A 20,685-nucleotide genomic window follows, 5' to 3' on the forward strand; every position below is an offset into this window, starting at 1 on the left:
GTTATTGCCGCTTTAAGAAATTGTCTATATAAGGGAGGCATGAAGAGCTCTCTTTCTCTCTCTCCTCCTTGGGTTCTATCTGCATTGTAGCTCTCCGTGTAGAGGTGAAGATTGATTGCTTGCCTGGTATGTGCCAACCACGTGTATGTATGTATATAGAAGTCTTGTATATAAACCACTGTCCGTAATGATAAAACCTCTATCCTGTATTTTTGCTCCTGGGTTGTCTCAAAATAGTAGCCACGCTGTAAACACTCTGACAAGTATATATATTTTCCTCTGCAGCAGATGCTAAAGAAGCTGCTGTACTTCCCAGAAGCAACGATGCCCAATGGATCCTACCTCCGGCTGCCTCCCAAAATTCCAGGTACTTTCCCGCAACATATATGTGTAATATACAGGTAGTCCTCGACTTACGATGTTCGTTTAGTGACCGTTCGAAGTTACTTAGTGACTTAGGACCGTTTTTCACACTTAAGACCATTGCCTCATCCCCATGGTCCAAATTCAGTCTCTCGGCAACTGACTCATATTTATAACGGGGTCATATAATCCCCTTTTGCGACCTTCTGAGAGGAAAATCCAATTCACTTAACGACCGTGTTACTAACTTAAGAACTGCCTCGGTTCCCTTAACAACTGTCGCAAGAATTTGACTCGACTGCCTTGAGTTGCCAATGCCTAAATCGGCGGCAATATACATGTTCCCAAAATAACTTAAGAAAGGGCATAGAATGGGACAATGGAGATTTTACAGTATCCTTTCCCCTGGAGTAACAAATCTTTCAGGCTCTACTGTCGTCGAATTGCACAATGTTTTCCCACAATTTTTGGGAATTCTTTTTTCCCCCCGAAGTTTGGGAATTTTACCAGAAGTGGTATTCAGCTGGTTCTGACCGATTCTTATGAACCGGTAGCAGAAATTTTGAGTAGTTTGAAGATAAGATACCATCTCTGACTGTCCTCGCCACCGATCTATTCGCTGCCTCCCGAGTCCCAGCTGATTGGCTGGGTCTTCTTTTGTTGCCCCGCACACGGAGCGGGAAATCAGGTTAATGGGGAGAGGTGGGAATGAAGATTTTGCAGTATCCTTCCCCCTGGAGTAGGGTGGAAATGGAGATTTTACAGTATTCGTCCCCTGAAGTGGGTGGGAATGGAGATTTTACAGTATTCTTCCCCTGGAGTGGGGAGGGAATGGAGATTTTACAGTATTCTTCCCCTGGAGTGGGGAGGGAATGGAGATTTTACAGTATTCTTCCCCTGAAGTGGGTGGGAATGGAGATTTTACAGTATTCTTCCCCTGGAGTGGGGAGGGAATGGAGATTTTACAGTATCCTTTCCCCTGGAGTGGGGTGGGAATGGAGATTTTACAATATTCATCCCCTGGAATGGGGAGGGAATGGAGATTTTACAGTATCCTTCCCCTGGAGTGGGGAGGGAATGGAGATTTTACAGCATCCTTCCCTTGGATTGGGGAGGGAATGGAGATTTTGCAATATTCTTCCCCTGGAGTGGGGAGGGAATGGAGATTTTACAGTATCCTTCCCCTGGAGTGGGGTGGGAATGGAGATTTTACAGTATCCTTCCCCTGGAGTGGGGTGGGAATGGAGATTTTACAGTATCCTTCCCCTGGAGTGGGGAGGGAATGGAGATTTTACAGTATCCTTCCCCTGGAGTGGGGAGGGAATGGAGATTTTACAGTATCCTTCCCCTGGAGTGGGGAGGGAATGGAGATTTTACAGTATCCTTCCCCTGGAGTGGGGAGGGAATGGAGATTTTACAGTATCCTTCCCCTGCCACGCCCGCCAAGCCACGCCCACAGAACCAGTAGTAAAAAAATTTGAATCCCACCACTGAATTTTATGGGTTGTTTTTCAGCTTGGTTTTAATTTTTTTTTTTGGGGGGGTGGGTTTTGCCAAATAGCGATCGGGGCTCCCATGAGCCCAATTGAACTCTTATCCTCTTGTCTGTTTATAGTTCAACCCTCGTCCCCAGATTAGGAATCCACGAAGAACAGGCGTTGGAAGCGGAGAAGCGGTCAAGGATCAGCGTTGGGACGCAAACAGAGGACCTTAGGGTGCCGCCGGGGAAAGACAGGGGAAGGTCTCTTAGCAATGGAGGTCTTCAACAGGCAGAGGAGACCACAGCTACGAGGGGAAAGTCCTCTCGGGACTCTTCAAACGTCGGCGAGGTGGACCTGGCTGACGTTCTCGGCGGTGACGGCCCCTTCAGAGGGGCCAAGAACTCCTTCGGGTCACTAACCGAGACGGAAAACACGACCTCTGAGCTAGAAACCGTCCAGGAGAATCCTGAAGCCCACAGCTCCAACCAACTTCCCTCCAGCACGTGCCTCCAGGAAGCTCAAGACGTTGGAGAACCTCCGCCAGATGCCACCAAGGACAAGCCGCCAAGCCCGGGCCAGTCACGGCTTGGGGGTCAGCCTCCAGGGCCGGCGTCCCCATCTCCGGAGCCCCCCTTGGAAGGGGGCAACCCCAGCAGCAGCAGCAGCAGCCGAGCTTCCCCGATCCCCATCGTTCCGAATGTGATGGCCACCAAAAAGGAGCTGTGAGTTTCTAAACTTTCGGGGGAGATATTTGCGAAGGGAGGAATTAAAAAGAGAATTGATTTTGCAGGGAGTTTTTTTTTTCTCCCCCCTCCCCCCCCAGGATTTATACGGGGTTGGGGGGGAGGAATCAGCAATCTGGGGGAGTCCATGGAGGGCTTTGGAGAACCATTCATTGCCAGAAATTGTCAGCGAGGTAGCCTGCAAGGTAGCCTTCCATTCTTTTGAGGTCGGTAAAATGAGAACTCAGATTCCTTCCTTCCTTCCTTCTTTGTTTCTGTCTCCTTTCCTTTCCTTTCCTTTCCTTCTTCTATCTTCCTTTCCTTCCCTTTCCCATTCCCTTTCGTCTTCCCTTCTCTTTTCCCTTTCCCTTTCCCCTTCCTTTCTCTTCCCCTTTGTCTTCTCTTCCCTTCCCTCCCCTCCCCTCCTCTCATCTTCTGTCTTCTTTCCTTTCCTTTCCTTTCCTTTCCTTTCCTTTCCTTTCCTTTCCTTTCCTTTCCTTTCCTTTCCTTTCCCTTCCCTTCCATTCCTCTAATTTCCTTTCCTTTCCTTTCCTTTCCCTTCCCTTCCTCTAATTTCCTTTCCTTTCCTTTCCTTTCCTTTCTTTCCTTTCCTTTCCTTTCCTTCTTCTATTTTCCCTTCCCTTCCATTCCTCTAATTTCCTTTCTTCCTTTCCTTTCCTTTCCTTTCCCTTCCCTTCCCTTCCCTTCCCTTCCATTCCTCTAATTTCCTTTCCTTTCCTTTCCTTTCCTTTCCTTTCCTTTCCTTTCCCTTCCCTTCCATTCCTCTAATTTCCTTTCCTTTCCTTTCCTTTCCTTTCCTTTCCTTTCCCTTCCCTTCCATTCCTCTAATTTCCTTTCCTTTCCTTTCCTTCCTTCCTTCCTTTCTTCCTTCCTCCTTTTCCTTTCCTTTCCTTTCCTTTCCTTTCCTTTCCTTTCCTTCCTTCCTTCCTTCCCTTCCTTCCTCCTTTTCCTTTCCTTTCCTTTCCTTTCCTTTCCTTTCCTTTCCTTTCCTTTCCTTTCCTTTCCTTTCCCTTCCCTTCCCTTCCATTCCTCTAATTTCCTTTCTTCCTTTCCTTTCCTTTCCTTTCCTTCTTCCTTTCCTTCCTTCCTTCCTTCCTCTTTTCCTTTCTTCCTTTCCTTTCCTTCCTTCCTTCTTCTATTTTCCTTCCTTCCATTCCTCTAATTTCCTTTCTTCCTTTCCTTTCCTTCCTTCCTTCCTTCCTTCTTCTATTTTCCTTCCTTCCTCTAATTTCCCTTCCTTTCCTTTCCTTTCCTTTCCTTTCCTTTCCTTTCCTTTCCTTTCCTTTCCTTTCCCTTCCCTTCCCTTCTTCTATTTTCCCTTCCCTTCTTTTCTTCTAATTTCCTTTCCTTTCCTTTCACTTCTTTTTCTTTTCCTTTCTGTCTCTTTCTCTTTCTCCTTCTTCCTTTACGTGATGTCGGATTCCTTTCCTTTCCAGGCTGCGAAGGAACAGTTCCTCCGACAAACTGGCCAAGACCAAACAGCACCTCCAGAAGAAAGCTGCTTCAACCGCAAATCTCTTTAACCGCTCCAGCAGCCTCGAAAAGTGAGAAGAAAAAAAACACATTTTCATACAATACAGGTAGTTCCTTGACTTACATCAGTTTGTTTAGTGACCAACTGAAGTTACAATGGCACTGAAAAAAAATGACTTATGACCGTTTTTCACACTTAACAACATCCCCACGGTCAACGTGATTCAAATTTGGACCCTTGGCAACGGACTCATATTTACGACGGTAGGAGTGTCCTGGGGTTACGTGTATCCCCTTTTGCGACCTGTTGACCTCCCAGTCAACAGGGAGGCGAGATTCACTTAACAACCGTGTTACTAAGTGAACAACGGCAGCGATTCACTTAACAACGGTGGCAAGGAAGATGGTAAAATAGGGCAAAACTCACTTAACGTCTGCTTTGCTTAGAAATTTTGGGCTCAATTATGGTCGCAAGACGAGGATTACCTTTCCTTTTGGCCCGGTCCTGTTATGGTTGGAGGGAAAAACGGGGGGGATTTCAAGCTAGTCCCTCTAACTCGGCCCAGGAACAAGAGTGGGGAGTTCTGAGTTCGAATCCCCCCATAGAGCCTGAGGACCTAGAGCCAGTTTTTCCTCTCTGGAGCTCAGCCTACCCTGCAGGGAGGTTGTGGCGAAGAAAAGAAAGTGACAGCAATGCAATATACAGACGGTCTTGGATTTAAGACCAGAATTGGGATTAGAATTCCCATCGTTAAGCAGAGCAGCCATTAAGTGAGTCGTGCCTGATTTTGCAATCCTTTTGCCACGGTTGTTAAACGAATCGCTCCACTTAAGTAAACCGCACCGTATTCAAGTGACCTCAGCTTCCCCATTGGCTTTGCCTGTGGGACGCCAGCTGGGAACGTCGCCAGTGCAGATCACGTGAGGACGCTTTGATGGTTATAAGCGCGAGGACCGGTCATAAGTCACGTTCTTCAGTGCCATTCTCACCTTGACCGGTCGCTGAACGAAGGGTTGTAAGTCGAGGACCGCTTGTACAGGAAAACGGAAACGAAAGAATTTAAAAATAGAAAGTAATCATGTCGGATAAGCGGGGAACTTTCTGATGTTCTGTTTTCATCTTTGCAGCCGATCGAAGGATCCCACCTTAAGCCCAGGTGAGTTTCTAGCTGTGTTTGTGTGTTTGCATTTTGCCCCCGGGGGGGGGGGGATGCAAGCTGGGGAACCAGGGCTGCCAATGGTCACTCAGAGGCCACCAAGATGAGTGGAAAATAAATATAATCATAATAATAATAATTATGATGATGATTATTATTTTTGCTGAGGAAAGGCCAAATACTCTCTTTCTGTCCTTCTTTGCAGGACCGACAAGTTCTCGGCGTTTGAACTATAACCTAGGTGAGGATCTTCCAAAAGGAGTGATTGGCTAGTTACCAGGGAGTGGGTTTAATTAGGGGTGGGTGGGAGATGCTTGGCCATTATTTGTGGGGTCTGGTAAAGTGTTCCTTAATATACGACCGCCATTGACAGTGTCTTTGGTCAGAAAGTGGCATTTGTCAGAAAGGAATTCTTCTTCTTCTTCTTCCTCCTCCTCCTCCTCCTCCTTTTCCTCCTCTTCTTCTTCATATTATTACTATTATTATTATTATTATTATTATTATTATTATTATTATTATTATTATTATTATTATTTTCCACCCTCCGTCCCTTCAGAAGGACTCTCCATCAAGATGTTTCTGCGTGGACGTCCCATTACCATGTACATCCCTTCCGACTTCCATAACTACGAGGACCTGCGCATGGAGCTGCCGACTCAGAAGCTGCAACTGGACTGGGTGTATCCTTCACAGGCGCCCGGTTTTCGGGGCATCCTTCTCCTTTCCCCAAACCTGCGTAGCTTCAAGCTTCGAGTAGTCCTCCACTTACGACTGGTCGCGTAGCGACCATTTGAAGTTACGGCCTACCTCATAAGGACGACTTACAACCCAGATCCAAAGTTCTGAAGGGGCTGACTTTCAGAACTTCAGATCAGGTGGTAAATCCTCTTTTTGAGGTAGGTCAATACTTTCAACGGTCACTAAGCAACTCGTCATATGTCAAGGAATACCTGTAGATCCTCTCCCCCCGCCTCGCTCCCTACCCAGGATCAGAGACTGTTCTTTGGGCACTCAGCCACATGGCGATATGCAGCGTCGAAGAGTTTACAAAGATTATTTACGTTTTACAGAGATTTTTGTTTCTTGTTTTCTTCTATTATTTTTCTTTTCTTCAAACTTCCTTTCTATTTCTTTGTTTTTGTTTTTGTTTATTAGACGTCATGGCGAGATAGGCAGAAATTAAATATAATAAATAATAATAATAAAATAATAATAATTGTGATACATTTTTAAATGTTCAGTTGACTGAGTTTCATGCTTAATGAAGAAAGTATATAATAATAATAATAAAATTATTAATAATAAAAATAAAATAATAATAATATAATTACTAATTATTATATAATTACTTTGCCCAAAGCCAGCACATATATCTGGGTTTTTTTTTAACAAAACCGTTCCCATTGTGAACAACAGGTTCACACTTACGATTGTCACATTCATTTAACAACTGCCCCCAAAATGTCATAAAATAGGGATTTGAAGGCCACAGTCAGTAAAGCTGACTGATCCATTTTACAATTGTTATGACATGGGAAAGGTCCAGTGGTGGCTTGCCCCTGGTTCGGACCGGTTCTATAGAACCGTTAGTAAAACCAGCTGGAGGCTCCGCCCACTGATCCCGACATCATCGGGGAGCGTCTGCGTCTGTGCGCAACCCAGTTGTGAACTGGTAGTAAGGGTAAGTAGAACCCACCCATGGGAAGCTCCATTATGGTCATAACTGGAGGACCACTTATATCTGGATTTCAACTCCCAGAATCCCATGCTGGCAACAGCTTTAAAGGGATACAGTTTATTTATTTATTTATTTATTTATTATTTAAATTTTTATACCGCCCTTCTCCCGAAGGATTCAGGGCAGTGTACAGCCAAGATTAAAACAATTAAATATACAAAATTAAAATATCAGTTAAAATACATATTCAATAATGGCCAAATTAAAACCGTCAAATTGACCCAGACTAAAATACCCCATATAAAATTACTAAAAATTCAAAATTTGAAAATTTAGAAATCAAGCCAGTCCCGCTTGGATAAATAAATAAGTTTTCAATTCACGGCGAAAGGTCCGAAGGTCAGGTAGTTGGCGTAAACCGGGGGGAAGTTCGTTCCAGAGGGTAGGTGCTCCAACAGAGAAGGCCCTTCCCCTGGGGGCCGCCAGCCGACATTACTTGGCGGACGGCACCCTGAGAAGGCCCTCTCTGTGAGAGCGTACGGTGGGAGGCATAAGGTAACAGCAGGCGGTCCCGTAAGTACCCAGGCCCTAAGCCATGGAGCGCTTTAAAGGTGGTAACCAGAACCTTGAAGCGCACCCGAAAGACCACAGGTAGCCAGTGCAGACTGCGCAGGAGCGGTGTTACCCGGGAGCAACGTGGAGCTCCCTCAATTTTTTGTGAGTTGTGCTCAAACCGGTCTAAAAAGAGTCGTCGCGCTCTTTTTCTTAACGCCTCTCCAGCTACGGTTACCGGGGACGTGATTGCCGCTCCAACCTCTACGTCTTAACATCCGGGGAGTTGGTGTACTTCATTGCCTGCGTGGTGGTGCTTTACCACGTCCAGCGGCGCACCCAGCGCCACTATCTTCGCCACACCGACTGTGTGCGCTGGTGAGTGGGTGGGATTAGCGCAGCGTCACCCCAGTCACCTTTCCTGTCTAAGGCGGGACTAGAACTCGCGGTCTCCTGGTGATCGTCCCAAAGTCACACAACCGGCTTTCATGCCTAATGAAGGAACTAGAACTCCCGGGCTCCTGGTGATTGGCTCAAAGTCACGCAGCCGGCTTTCATGCCTAATGAAGGAACTAGAACTCCCGGGCTCCTGGTGATTGGCTCAAAGTCACGCAGCCGGCTTTCATGCCTAACGAGGAACTAGAACTCCCAGGCTCCTGGTGATTGGCTCAAAGTCACCCAGCTGGCTTTCATGCCTAATGAAGGAACTAGAACTCACCGTCTCCTGGTGATTGACCCACACAACCAGCTTTCATGCCTAACGAGGAACTAGAACTCCCAGGCTCCTGGTGATTGGCCCAAAGTCACACAGCCAGCTTTCATGCCTAATGAAGGAACTAGAACTCCCAGGCTCCTGGTAATTGGCTCAAAGTCACCCAGTGGCTTTCTTGCCGAAGGCAGGACTAGAACTCCCCGTCTCCTGGTTTCTCCTTCAAAAGGGAAGCAATGGCGGATAGAATCCGAAAAGGTTTACAAGGGTTCCCGCAGACAAATTTTGTAAATTTTTTTGTAGCCTTGCAGTACATCCTGACGGAGTCCGTGTGGCCTCGGGGCAAATGGCCGGCGTGGACAAGGATGGCAAGGTAACCCCACTGTTAGCCCTTCGAGGTAGGACAAGAAGCACAATCAGGAATGCTTTAGCTAGTCCTCATTCAGTAACTGTTTTCAGCTACGACGGGACTGAAAAGCCAATTGTACTCCCAATCTTCCTATTTGCAACCTCTAGCAAAGGAAAGCCGAAGGAAGATTATATGCTCAGCCGTAGTTTTACTAAGCACTACTTCATTTAATGACTGTTTTGTTGCTGCTCCCAATTTGGTTCACTAAATGAGGACGACAGCTTTTTTTCCATTGATGGTCATAAGTGTGAGGCCCAGTTGTAAGTCCCTTTTTTTGTAACTTCAAACAGTCACGAAACAAACGGTTGTAAGTCAAGGACTGCCTGTAGACGTACTTTTTCTACTGTTTCAGCTTTGATGGTCAGAAATGCTGATTTGAGGGGTTTTTTGGGGGTGGGGCGGGGTCTTTCCTGCAGCCGCTGCAGCCCTTCGTTCACATCTGGGACTCCGTCACACTCCTGACCCTGCAGCAAATCGGTCTGGGCAGCTTCGAGAGAGGCGTCGGTTCCCTGGCCTTCTCCACAGCGGTAAGTGTTAAATTCTTTTGGCGCTTATCTTATTTATTTCCTCCGATGACCTTTTGCAGAAAATCTCAATCCGGCTTGCAGTATTGGATTGCAGCATTGGCAGCATCTTAGTCTCCTCTCCCAAGGTCTTCTCCACATACCATTCCAGCCGTCTCCTTTACGTCCTGAGAAACTAGGGAGGGTCCTTTCTGAGCCTGTTCATTATGCAGCCAAGGATTCAGCTATCTCTTATCTGACTTTTCCCTTGGCAGCGTTTCTTTGTCCAGTTTCCTGGGGTCTTTCTCCCTTCTGAACCGCTTTCTCCATCCATTATGCAGCTGAGGGCTCAGCCGTCTCTTATCTGACCCTTCCCCTTGGTATCTTTTCATCCATCCCTTAAGGTCTTTCTCACCTACTATTACAGCCATCTCCTTTACAGCCAGAGAAACTAGGGAGGGTCCCTTCTAAATCTTTTGCCCTGTCTATTATGAAGCCGAGGGCTCAGCTGTCTCTTATCTGACTGTTCCCTTGGCAGCATCTTTGTCTCCTCTCCCAAGGTCTTCCCGACATACCATTCCATCTCCTTTACATCCTGAGAAACTAGGGAGGGTCCACTGCTGAGTCTTTCTCCACCCATTATGCAGCTGAGGGCTCGGCTGACTCTTATCCGACTGTTCCCTCGGCAGCATCTCTTCACCCTGTCTCCCAAGATCTTTCTCTTTTACATCCTGGGAAACTAGGGAGGGTCCCTTCTGAATCTTTTGCCCTGTCCATTATGAAGCCGAGGGCTCAGCTGTCTCTTATCTGACTGTTCCCTTGGCAGCATCTTAGTCTCCTCTCCCAAGGTCTTCCCCACATACCATTCCAGCCATCTCCTTTACATCCTGAGAAACTAGGGAGGGTCCCTTCTGAATCTTTTGCCCTGTCCATTATGAAGCCGAGGGCTCAGCTGTGTCTTATCTGACTGTTCCCTCGGCAGCATCTTTTCATTCACCCCCCCCCCCCGCACACTGTTCCAACCTGACCTGCCGTTCTTTCCACCCTACCCCCCAATCAGGACGAGGGCGCCTACCTGTGTGTGATCGATGAATCCAACGAACACATGCTCTCCGTGTGGGATTGCGTCCGCGGCACCAAGCAAGCCGAAATCAAGGTGAGAAGTGGAACCAGCCAGATGTGGGACGCAGTGATGCTGGCTTGTGAAGCAGATGTTTGTTTGTTCAGAGACGGAAGCTTACATGACAGGCAAAGTCAATGAACCGATTCACTGAACGACCGTGTCACTCACTTAACAACCGCCGGTGATCCACTTAAACCGCTGTGGCAAGAACAGGGCCGTGGTGTGGCTCAGGCTGTAAGATAGCCTGTTATTAAACACAGCTGCCTGCAATTACTGCAGGCTCGAGTCCCACCAGGCCCAAGGTTGACTCAGCCTTCCATCCTTTATAAGGTAGGTAAAATGAGGACCCAGATTGTTGGGGGGGCAATAAGTTGACTTTGTATATAAATATACAAATAGAATGAGACTATTGCCTTATACAATGTAAGCCGCCCTGAGTCTTCGGAGAAGGGCGGGATCTAAATGTAAATAAATAAATAAAAAAAGAACGGTCGTAAAATGGGGGCAAGACTCCCTTAACGGCTGTCTCGCTTAGCAATGGGCTCAATTGTGGCTGTAAGTCGAGGACGACTTGTATTTTGCAGGCATGGCGGTTGCACGCATGAATTGAGGTTTCGACCCTGCGGGATCCGTTTCACACACGTGAATGAATCCTGACGGATCCCAGAGACTGAGAGGGGGGTTTTCTTTTTGCTCTTCTTTTTCCTACCCAGAGCACCAACGAATCGGTCCTGATGGTGGAGTTTAATCCCCAAGACAGTAGCAACATCATCACCGCTGGAAAATCACACGTCTATTTCTGGACCTGGGTGGGAAGCAGCTTAACCAAGAAACAGGGAATCTTTGGGGTAAAAGAATTTTGGAAGGATGAGAGAGAGAGAGATTGAGAGAGAGAGAAAGAGAGAGAGAGATGAGAGAGAAATAGAAAAAGGGAGAGAAATAGAATGGGAGGGAAAGGAGAGAGATCAGTGGTGGGTTTCAAATTTTTTTACTACCGGTTCTGTGGGTGTGGCTTGGTGGGTGTGGCTTGGCTTAGCGGGCATGGCTTGGTGGGCGTGGCAGGGGAAGGATGCTGCGAAATCTCCATTCCCTCCCCACTCCAGGGGAAGGAGTGCAAAATGCAAAATCCCCATTTCCTACCAATCATCTGGGATTTGGGAGGCAGAGAATAGATGTGGGGGGCAGGGCCAGAATTTTTACTACTGGTTCTCCAAACTACTCAAAATTTCCGCTGCTGGTTCTCCAGAACTGGTCAAAACCTGCTGAATACCCACCTCTGAGAGAAATAGAGAGATACAATAGACTGATCCGTGGATGGATGGACAGATGTAGATAGATGGATGGTTAGATAGAAGGTGTGGGTGGGTGTGGGTGTGAGAGAGAGGGGGGGATAGAGAAATAGAAAAAGGGAGAGAAATAGAAATGGAGGAGAAAGAATGGATGGATGGATGGATGGACGGACGGATGGATGGATAGATATTGTGCCTAAGATGGGACTAGAATTCACAATTTCCTAGTGATTGGCTCAAAGTCATCCAGTCAGCTTTCATGCCAAAGGTGGAACTAGAATTCACTGTCTCCTGGTGATTGGGCCAAAGTCACCTAACTGGTTTCCGTGCCTAACATGGGACTAGAACTCACCATCTCCTGGTGGTTAGTCCAAAGTCCTCCAGCCATCTTCCCTGCCTCAGGCGGAACTAGAACTCACCGTCTCCTGGTTCCTAACCTTTAATCGCAAGGCCAAACTGGCTCCCTACTAGGCAGCCCCTTCGGCTCGCCGTTTAAGTGGCACCGACCTCTTCCCCTCGGTTTCCCTTTCCCAGAAATACAAGAAACCCAAGTTTATCCAGTGCTTCGTCTTTGATACCAACGGGGATGTCCTGACCGGAGATTCCGAAGGCAACATCCTGACCTGGGCCAGGGCAGCGGCCGACATTCGCACCTTGGGCAAGGGGGCGAAAGGTAGGCAAAGAAGGCGAGAGGCGGAGAGACGTTCGTCCGGATGAGGGGGGGAGGGAGGAAGACGGACGTCGGATTGCAATGGCGGCTCCGTCTTTCCTCTCGCAGAGACATATCAGATCAGCAAGCAAACCCACGCTCACGAAGGGAGCATCTTCTGCCTCTGCCTGTGCCGGGATGGTTCGGTTTTGAGCGGCGGCGGCAAGGACCGGCGTTTGGTTCGGTGGAGCCCCCTCCTCACTGTCCTGCAGGAGGTGGAGGTATGTGTGCATCCGTGGGAAGTGGGCGTGTGGAAACAGACTTCAGGAGCGGGCACATCAGCACAAGTTGGTTGGCCTAATTTTCTCCCTCGCTGATGAGGACTAGAGCCTTGTGAAGGCTCGGAAGGGGGGATTGTCAGCCCTGCGAGGTGGCCCAGCTCAGGAAAACAAAGTTGCAAATGCTAATTCACGCCGTCCTTGACTCGTCAACATTTCTTTAGCGGCCGTTCGAAGTGACGACGACGCTACGGGAAAAAATGTGACTTATAGTTGATCTTTGTACTTATGACCGCCCGCAGGGTCCCGCCCCCATGGTCACGTGATCAAAATCTGGTTGCCTGGCAACCGTTCTGACCTAGGCATTCCCAAGAGCATGAAGCCGACTCCTTGTCCCGACAAAAAAAAAACCTTTTGATTAAGTTACTGTGAATTTCTCTCATTCACATCCGGCAAAGTCTTTCAAGGGAGAATTTACAGTCGCAGACCTTCTCTGGCTTGGGGAGCTGCTAGGCCGGTATCTTCAATATTTGGCAAGGAGTCACAAACCAATTAAGTGAACTAATTGTCTCCTGCAAACTCCAATCCCCTTTCACTCCTATTTATTCCCTATGAGACGGGCCATTCACCATCCACCTGTGGCTTTACTCCTGAGTCGACCCTTGTTCTTTAGTCGTTCCCTTTGTCGTGGCAACTCTGCGTATCCACACACTGGGAACAGGCTCCAGCTGATCTTCTGCCTCACTGATGTCTGACTCCGAAGGCAGCTGATAACTCCCAGATGGCCTTGGTCCCATCTCTGCCTCCGACGCAGATGCCCATGTTCCTCCCCAACCTTCTCACTGTCCGAATCTGCTGCCAGCTCTGCTGGCCGCTGGCCGGCCATAACAGCAACCAGCCATCTATATATGATGTTGCAGCATCCCAGGGAAAGACGAGGGGGAAATCGGCTTTTCGCTTAATGGCCGTAGGATTCACTTCACTTAAGTGACTCGCTTAACGACCATGGCGATCGGGGCTGTCAAATGGGATGTGGCTCACTTTAACGCCCACTTTGCTGATGGGGAGGGGAGCACCCGTCCATCTGTAAAAAAAGAAAAGAAAGAAAAAGGCGTGGGTTTGCATATGTTTATACATATTGTCTTTTTCCAATTTTATTTTTTTAACTTTCGGCTCAGATACCGGAGCAATTTGGCGCTGTGCGCACCATCGCAGACGGCGAGAGCGGGGAGCTTTTGGTGGGGACCACACGCAACGCCCTGCTACGCGGCAGTTTGGCCGAGGGCTTCAAACCCATCATCCAGGTGATCAGAGACGCCCCTCCTAGCCCCTTCTCCTGCCTCACACTTTAGGATAGGATGGGATAGGACTCAGAATGGAATGGAATAGAATAGAATAGAATAGAATAGAATAGAATAGAATAGAATAGAATAGAATAGAAAATAATAGAAAATAATAGAAAATAGGATAGGATAGGTTTCAGATTATATTAGAATAGATTAGAATGGAATGGAATGGAATGGAATAGAATAGAAAATAGAAAAAGATAGAGAATAGAATAGAATAACTTAGTATAGAATAGAATAGATTAGATTAGAAGAAGATAGAGAATAGAATAGAATAATTTAGTATAGAATAGAATAGATTAGATTAGAAGAAGATAGAGAATAGAATAGAATAGAATAGAATAGAATAATTTAGTATAGAATAGAATAGAATAGAATAGAATAGAATAATAGAAAATAATAGAAAATAGGATAGGATAGGTTTCAGATTAGATTAAATAGATTAGAATAGATTGGAATGGAATGGAATGGAATGGAATGGAATGGAATAGAATAGAATAGAAAATAGAAGAAGATAGAGAATAGAATAGAATAATTTAGTATAGAATAGATTAGATTAGATTAGATTAGATTAGAAGAAGATAGAGAATAGAATATAATAGAATAGAATAATTTAGTATAGAATAGAATAGATTAGATTAGAAAAAAATTGAGAATAGAATAGAACAGAACAGAACAGAATAGAATAGAAAGAATAGGATAGGATAGGATAGGATAGGATAGAATAGAGGGGATAGAAAGAAGAGAAGAGAAGAGAAGGAAGGAACTTTGGAGATCTTGTCCATCCCTCTGCTCAAGCAGGAGAACCTATAGCATCTCAAACAAGTGACTGTCCAGTCTCTTCTCTAAAACCTCCAGTGATGGAGCGCCCACGATTTCTGGTGGCAAGCCGTTCCACTGGTGAATTGTCCTCATTCTGAGGAAGTTTCTCCTTCATTCCGGGTTGCTTCTCTTTCTGATTAGTTTCCATCCATTGTCGCCCCTAATTCTTCTTTTCTTTAAGATTAGCCAAAACTTTCTCGGCTCAGTTCTCTTCCTTTGCAGGGCCACACGGACGAACTCTGGGGTCTGGGGACTCACCCCTCCCGGGACCTTTTCGTGACTTGCGGCTACGACAAACAACTCTGTCTGTGGGATGGTAGTGAACACATGATGGCTTGGAGCCTCACCTTAGAGGTACTGTACCTGGGGTGGGCGTCCAAAATTTTAGCAAGGGGGTTCTCTGCCCAGTTGCTGGATGGGCGTGGGCAGGGCGGGCAGGGCCTAGTCGGGCCCCTGCACCATGGCGGGGGGGGGGCATTTTTGCCCTCCCTGGGCTTACTAGCTTTTCTCTCTCTCTCTCTCTCTCTCTCTCTCTCTCTCTCTCTCTCTCTCTCTCCTCTCCCTGTGTCTCTCTCCTCCCTCTCTCTCCCCCTCCCTCTCCCCCTCCCTCTTTCTCTCCCCCTCTCTGTTCCCTCTGTCTCTCTCTCTCCTCTCTCTCTCTCTCCTCTCTGTGTCTCTCTCTGCCCTTTCTCCCCCCTTCCCTCTCCCTCTTCTCTCTCCCCCCCCCACCTGCATCTCTTTCCACTACCCAGGAAACAGGACTCTGTGCTGATTTCCACCCTAGTGGGAAAGTGGTGACCGTGGGACTCAGCACGGGACGGTAACTACCTCCCCTCCCCTCCCATCCCTGGCCATCCGCCCTGGGACTCAGCAGGGGACGGGTGACCCTTCCTGTTGGTTTTGGGAACGGCTTCTCCAAAACTGGGGAAGGCAGGAGACAAAAAGCTGAGTTCCTCTGTCCTACCCTGCAGGGTGCGGGGGTGGAATGGATTTCATTTTTTCCTGAGCAGCTAAAATCTTAGGGCGGGGGGTTGGGGGGAGACATTTGGCAAGATCAAATTTATAAGTGACCCTTTTTCATCTCTCTCAGATGGCTGGTGCTGGACACGGAAACGCGGCAGGTGTTGTCCAGCTACACGGATGGCAACGAGCAGCTGTCCGTCGTACGTTATTCCCCAGGTGAGATTGTTCTGTTTGCTTTTGATGTTTTCCTGTTTGTTGAGCTCTTGGTATTTTCTGAGCTTGGTGGTTTGCCTGCGGGACGTTTCATTACCAGGCTAGGTGACATCAACAGTGCTTGGGGGGGAAATGAAGGGGTCTGGGTTATTTAAATACAGTAGCTTTCTCTGGCAGTCTTGGGATGTCCTGCCTGTCTTCTTTCTTTCTCTTTTTTTTTCTTTTTTCTTTTTCTTTCTTTCTTTCTTCTTTCTTTCTTTCTTCTTTCTTTCTTTCTGTCTCTCCCTCCCTCTTTCTTTACTTTCTTTCTTTCTCTCTCTCTCGCCCTCCCTTTCTTTCCTTTCTTTCCTTCCTTCTTTCTTTCTCTGTCTCTTTCCCTCCCTCCTTTTCCTTTTCCTTTCCTTTTCCTTTCTTTTCTTTCTCTCTCTCTCCCTCCCTCTTTTCTTTCTTTCTTTCTTTCTCTTTCTTTCTCTCTTTCTTTCCTTTCCTTTCTTTCTTTCTCTTTCTTTCTTTCTTCCTCTGTCTCTCTCTCTCCCTCTCCCTCCCTCCCTCATTTCTTCTTTCATCTAGTGTTGTTTCCTGTTTATCCAAGTGTTAAGAAGCTACATCTGAACTAAAACTGGTGGGACAAGCTATTTATACATACAAACAGCCAGCACACTTCACTCCCCCATGCACTGATGATGTTATATATAGCTTGGTAGCATAACGTCTGTAAGACGAGCGAGCCCTGAGAACATCAGTAAACCCACCCACCCCCACTGTTCAACCCTGAGCTACAAATATTCTCTACAATCGGATTTACGTGGGTTTTTCTTGGTTGGTAAAGGAAAAGCAGATGTCGTGTCCCACTCCTCCGCTGACGGCCGGGTCAGGGAAATCCGAATCAGGCGTGCCTCTGCAGCTCTGCCAAAGTCCTAGCAAAGTCCTCAGGGCAGGCAGGAGACCAGAAAGTGACTTCAGCAAGATATGTTTAGACTTTGCCTGACTCAGAGAATGCCAGAAAGCAGGTCTTTTATATAGGCCATGGGGTGTGGCTCCATGACTCAGCACTTATCCAGGCCTGCCCCTCCCTTCCTTCTGTTGCCTCCGTCTATCAAGTCTTCTGACGCGAGGGTCACTCCAGTCTGCAGCTGTTGGTAATTGACCTCCCTCAGGCTCATATGCTGTGGAGGAGGGGGAGGGGTCTAGTTGCTCCGTTTGCCTGGGCATGGAGCCAGAGCTGGGGGCTGGAGATACTTCCTCCTCTTCAGCCTGTCTGGGCGTGGAGCCAGGGCTGGGGCCGGGAGGCATACTAGGACATTCCTCCGTGTTCGGAAGCAGATAAGCAGGCCCTGGTTGTGGTGAGATCGGACGAGACACAACAGCAGAGAAACAGGGAGCGAGATCAGATCTTAGGGTTAATTGGCCGGCTAGCTGTTTTCTTCACTTCTGATCTGGCAAATGATGGTCACATCCCAGATTCTTGGGAAGGGTTCAATCCGTGGATAAAAATACGCATCTGGCTGACCGTGCAGCCAACAATCAGAATTCCTTTACCGATGGAGATAGCTGATTTCTCTTCTCCTTCCTACTTTAAACTTGTTTTTTTTTTCTTCTTCTCTCTCTCTCTCTTTTTGATGCTAGATGGAGAGTTTTTGGCCATCGGTTCCCATGACAACTTCATCTATATATATAGTGTGGAAGAGAAAGAACATAAATATACTCGTTTCGGCCGCTGCACGGTGAGCTTGAAGGGCAAGATCCAGAGGGGACGGTTAAATTTGGGCGGTGGAAGAATGAAACGAACATATCACGAGGAATTTCTTCCTGGAAGTTTCTTTGTTTGTTTGATTGCTTATTCGGTAAATTACGACGGCCACCGATAAGCATAAAAAACCACAGAGGTTTGTATAAAAAGCAATTCAAAAAAGCCAATTCAAACCTCCAGATTAAAGAAAAGAAACTATTCCGTTGGCGTAAGAGAAAAATTGCAATCTTCATTCCATCTTAGCCCGAAAGGAGAATGACAGTTTAGTAAAACTGCCATGTACATTTGAAAGCGTGTTATTACCATATTTTTTTTTTGCATTTCGGTCTTTCAGACCGATTCGGCTTTTTTATTATTGTTGTTGTTGTTGTTGTTGTTATTATTATTATTATTATTATTATTATTATTATTATTATTATTATTATTATTATTTTATATTGTTTATACATATCAATGCGTCAATAGCATGATATCAGGGTATCATACATTTCAGTACAATAAATACAATGTTATTATTCCTAGTTATTACATTTCATTTTCATTGTTTCATACACACATATTTTTTACTATCGCCCTTCAATTCTAAACTTTCCTTTTGTTCTTTCATATACCTTCATGTCAATTTATCTACCGGGTTTTCCTGAAAATAAGACCCTGTCTTATATTTTTTTGAACCCTGAAATAAGCGCTTGGCCTTACTGCCATGCGCTCAAAAGCCCGATTGGGCTTATTATCAGGGGAATGTCTTATTTTGAACGGAAACAGGGTATATAAATATATATATTTATTATTATTCTCCTCCTGTTTCTCAATTTTATTTTGTTTTTTTTCCCCTTCCAATATCGCTATAATATTCAAAGACGTGGTTTTTTTCCACTTACTTTAGTTAACTCATCATATCAATTTATATCAAAAATTCATCCTTTTTTAACCATTTTATTAATTTTAAAACAAAAAGACAAAAACGTAAATACAACAGTACAAAATTACAAAGATACAAAAAAAGAAAATTTTTGAGCAGAACTGTGCCACTTGCACTACATATCACTATAAAGTTTTTATATTCTATACATTTCACTTCATCAAATTTTTACTACGTCTGAGTCTGTTTTATTCTTCTGTTTTCAATCCATTTGTACCATTTCTCCCATGATAAATAATCCTTCAGTCTTTCATTATACTTTGCCTCAATACACACTCCTAGTATCAATCGCAATCATTAATACATAATTCTATGGTATGGAGTATATATAATTCAGTGGTGAAAATCAAATTTTTTTTACTACTGGTTCTGTGGGTGTGGCTTGGTGGGCGTGGCAGAAGGATATTGCAAAATCCCCATTCCCACCCCAATCTGGGGCCAGCCAGAGGTGGTATTTGCCAGTTCTCCAAATGACTCAAAACTTCCGCTACCGGTTCTCCAGAACCTGCTGGATTTCACCCCTCGTATAATTCTATTAATACATATATGTATATTAAAATATATTCTTCCGTTATCTAATCACCCATTTTTTAGTTCCAATATTTCATTGCTAATCATATTTTTACACATCTTTAATATTTCAAATTCTAGTTTCACTTATTGTTTCCTTATTCATACTTTACCGTCAATTTTTTTTTTTTTTTTTTTTTTGCATTTTGGTCTTTCGGCCCGATTTTGCTTTCTTCTTATCCGTTCTCATCTCGCCCTTCTGAAAGTATCGGAGAATCAATCTCTTCAATAAAGTCACAATAAAAGATTTGTGTTTTTTTTTCTCTCTCACTTCAGGGACACTCTAGTTTCATCACTCACCTGGATTGGTCCAAGGATGGGAAATTCATCATGTCCAATTCCGGAGATTATGAAATCTTGTATTGTAAGTTCACTTTTTAAAGTGGAGCTGCGGGCTTTTTTTTTCTCGCAAACATAAAGACAGAGAGAGTTTGATCTAGTAGAAGGCACCATGCTAGAAACCAGGAAACTGTGAGTTCTAGTTGCACCTTAGGCATGGAAACTGGCTGGGTGAATTTCGGCCACCAGGAGATGGTGAGTTCTAGTCCCACTTTAGCTACAAAAGTCAGCTAGGTGACTTTGGGCCAATCACCAGGCGATAGTGACTTCTAGATATGCCTTAGGCATGAAAGCCTACTGGGTCACTTTGAGCCAATCACTGGGAGACTGGGAGTTCTAGTTCCAATTTAGTTACAAAAGTCAGCTAGGTGACTTTGGGCCAATCACCAGGAGACTGAGAGTTCTAGTCCCACTTTAGCTACAAAAGTCAGCTAGGTGACTTAGGGCCAATCACCAGGAGACTGAGAGTTCTAGTTCCACCAGGCACGAAAGTTGGCTGGGTGACCTTGGACCAGTCCCTCCCTCTCAGCCAGCCCACCACACAGTGGTGTTGTTGTGGGGAAAATAGGAGGAGGGAAGTGCCTTAGGCAGGTCTAGCACCTTGAGTTATTTGTAAAAAATAAAATATAAATGAAGGCGGGATCGAAACAAACAAAACCTATTATTATTATTATTATTATTATTATTATTATTATTATTATTATTATTATTATTATTATTATTATTATTATTACAAAATCCAGCATAGTTATTGTGTATATACTGTCATTTTGTGTAAATAAAATAATAATAATAATAATAGAAGTTATTTGCTTTCAGGGGAGGTGGCCAAAGGTTGCAAGCTAGTACGGAATCGCTTTGACAACAGGGACCGAGAGTGGGCCTCCTACACCTGCGTGCTGGGTTTCCATGTTTTTGGTAACTATTTTCATCGTTTTGACGGGTGCTGGAGTTTTGGCAGTGGCCCACAAATCTCCTGGAATGGGGCAGGCATCACCAATCAAATTGATTCAGTCAAATTAAAACTTCTTTTTCCTCTTTCTTCTCTAACCACCCCCCCCCCCACCTCAACCCAGGGGTTTGGCCGGATGGTTCGGATGGCACAGATATCAACGCCCTGTGCCGGTCTCACCACGAGCGGGTGGTGGCCGTCGCCGACGATTTTTGCAAAGTGCATCTCTTCCAATACCCGTGCGCCAAGCCCAAGGTAGGAGGGAGGGCGGTAAGGAAGAATGGTGTTGTAACGCCGGGCCCAAGTAGATAGTAGGAAACCCAGTCCGTGAAAAAAGCCAAACAAACTTTATTCGAACAGTTGAGAATTACTTCGTTCCCAGCGTAGTTCAACTAAATTAA

General features: G+C 45.8%; 1 protein-coding gene across 4 annotated transcripts in view; it reads left to right on the forward strand.

The window, feature by feature from the left end:
* Positions 1 to 20,685, forward strand: part of EML3 (EMAP like 3) — a 35,545-nt gene that overhangs the window by 12,248 nt on the left and 2,612 nt on the right. For 3 of the 4 annotated variants that reach the window (XM_058159932.1, XM_058159934.1, XM_058159935.1), the window contains exons 3-23: positions 286 to 367; positions 1,979 to 2,566; positions 4,024 to 4,131; positions 5,189 to 5,217; positions 5,423 to 5,458; positions 5,774 to 5,897; positions 7,676 to 7,825; positions 8,460 to 8,529; positions 8,982 to 9,092; positions 10,129 to 10,224; positions 10,905 to 11,039; positions 12,015 to 12,153; positions 12,259 to 12,410; positions 13,586 to 13,711; positions 14,798 to 14,929; positions 15,328 to 15,395; positions 15,666 to 15,754; positions 17,378 to 17,475; positions 19,270 to 19,357; positions 20,152 to 20,250; positions 20,409 to 20,539. In XM_058159932.1, the coding sequence (XP_058015915.1) occupies positions 286 to 367; positions 1,979 to 2,566; positions 4,024 to 4,131; positions 5,189 to 5,217; positions 5,423 to 5,458; positions 5,774 to 5,897; positions 7,676 to 7,825; positions 8,460 to 8,529; positions 8,982 to 9,092; positions 10,129 to 10,224; positions 10,905 to 11,039; positions 12,015 to 12,153; positions 12,259 to 12,410; positions 13,586 to 13,711; positions 14,798 to 14,929; positions 15,328 to 15,395; positions 15,666 to 15,754; positions 17,378 to 17,475; positions 19,270 to 19,357; positions 20,152 to 20,250; positions 20,409 to 20,539 (2,651 nt within the window). The remainder of the gene's footprint in view (positions 1 to 285; positions 368 to 1,978; positions 2,567 to 4,023; positions 4,132 to 5,188; positions 5,218 to 5,422; positions 5,459 to 5,773; positions 5,898 to 7,675; positions 7,826 to 8,459; positions 8,530 to 8,981; positions 9,093 to 10,128; positions 10,225 to 10,904; positions 11,040 to 12,014; positions 12,154 to 12,258; positions 12,411 to 13,585; positions 13,712 to 14,797; positions 14,930 to 15,327; positions 15,396 to 15,665; positions 15,755 to 17,377; positions 17,476 to 19,269; positions 19,358 to 20,151; positions 20,251 to 20,408; positions 20,540 to 20,685) is intronic. The other variant, XM_058159933.1, reaches the window with a different exon arrangement.

Source organism: Ahaetulla prasina, chromosome 17 (genome assembly GCF_028640845.1).
Source record: "Ahaetulla prasina isolate Xishuangbanna chromosome 17, ASM2864084v1, whole genome shotgun sequence".
NCBI lineage: Eukaryota > Metazoa > Chordata > Lepidosauria > Squamata > Colubridae > Ahaetulla > Ahaetulla prasina.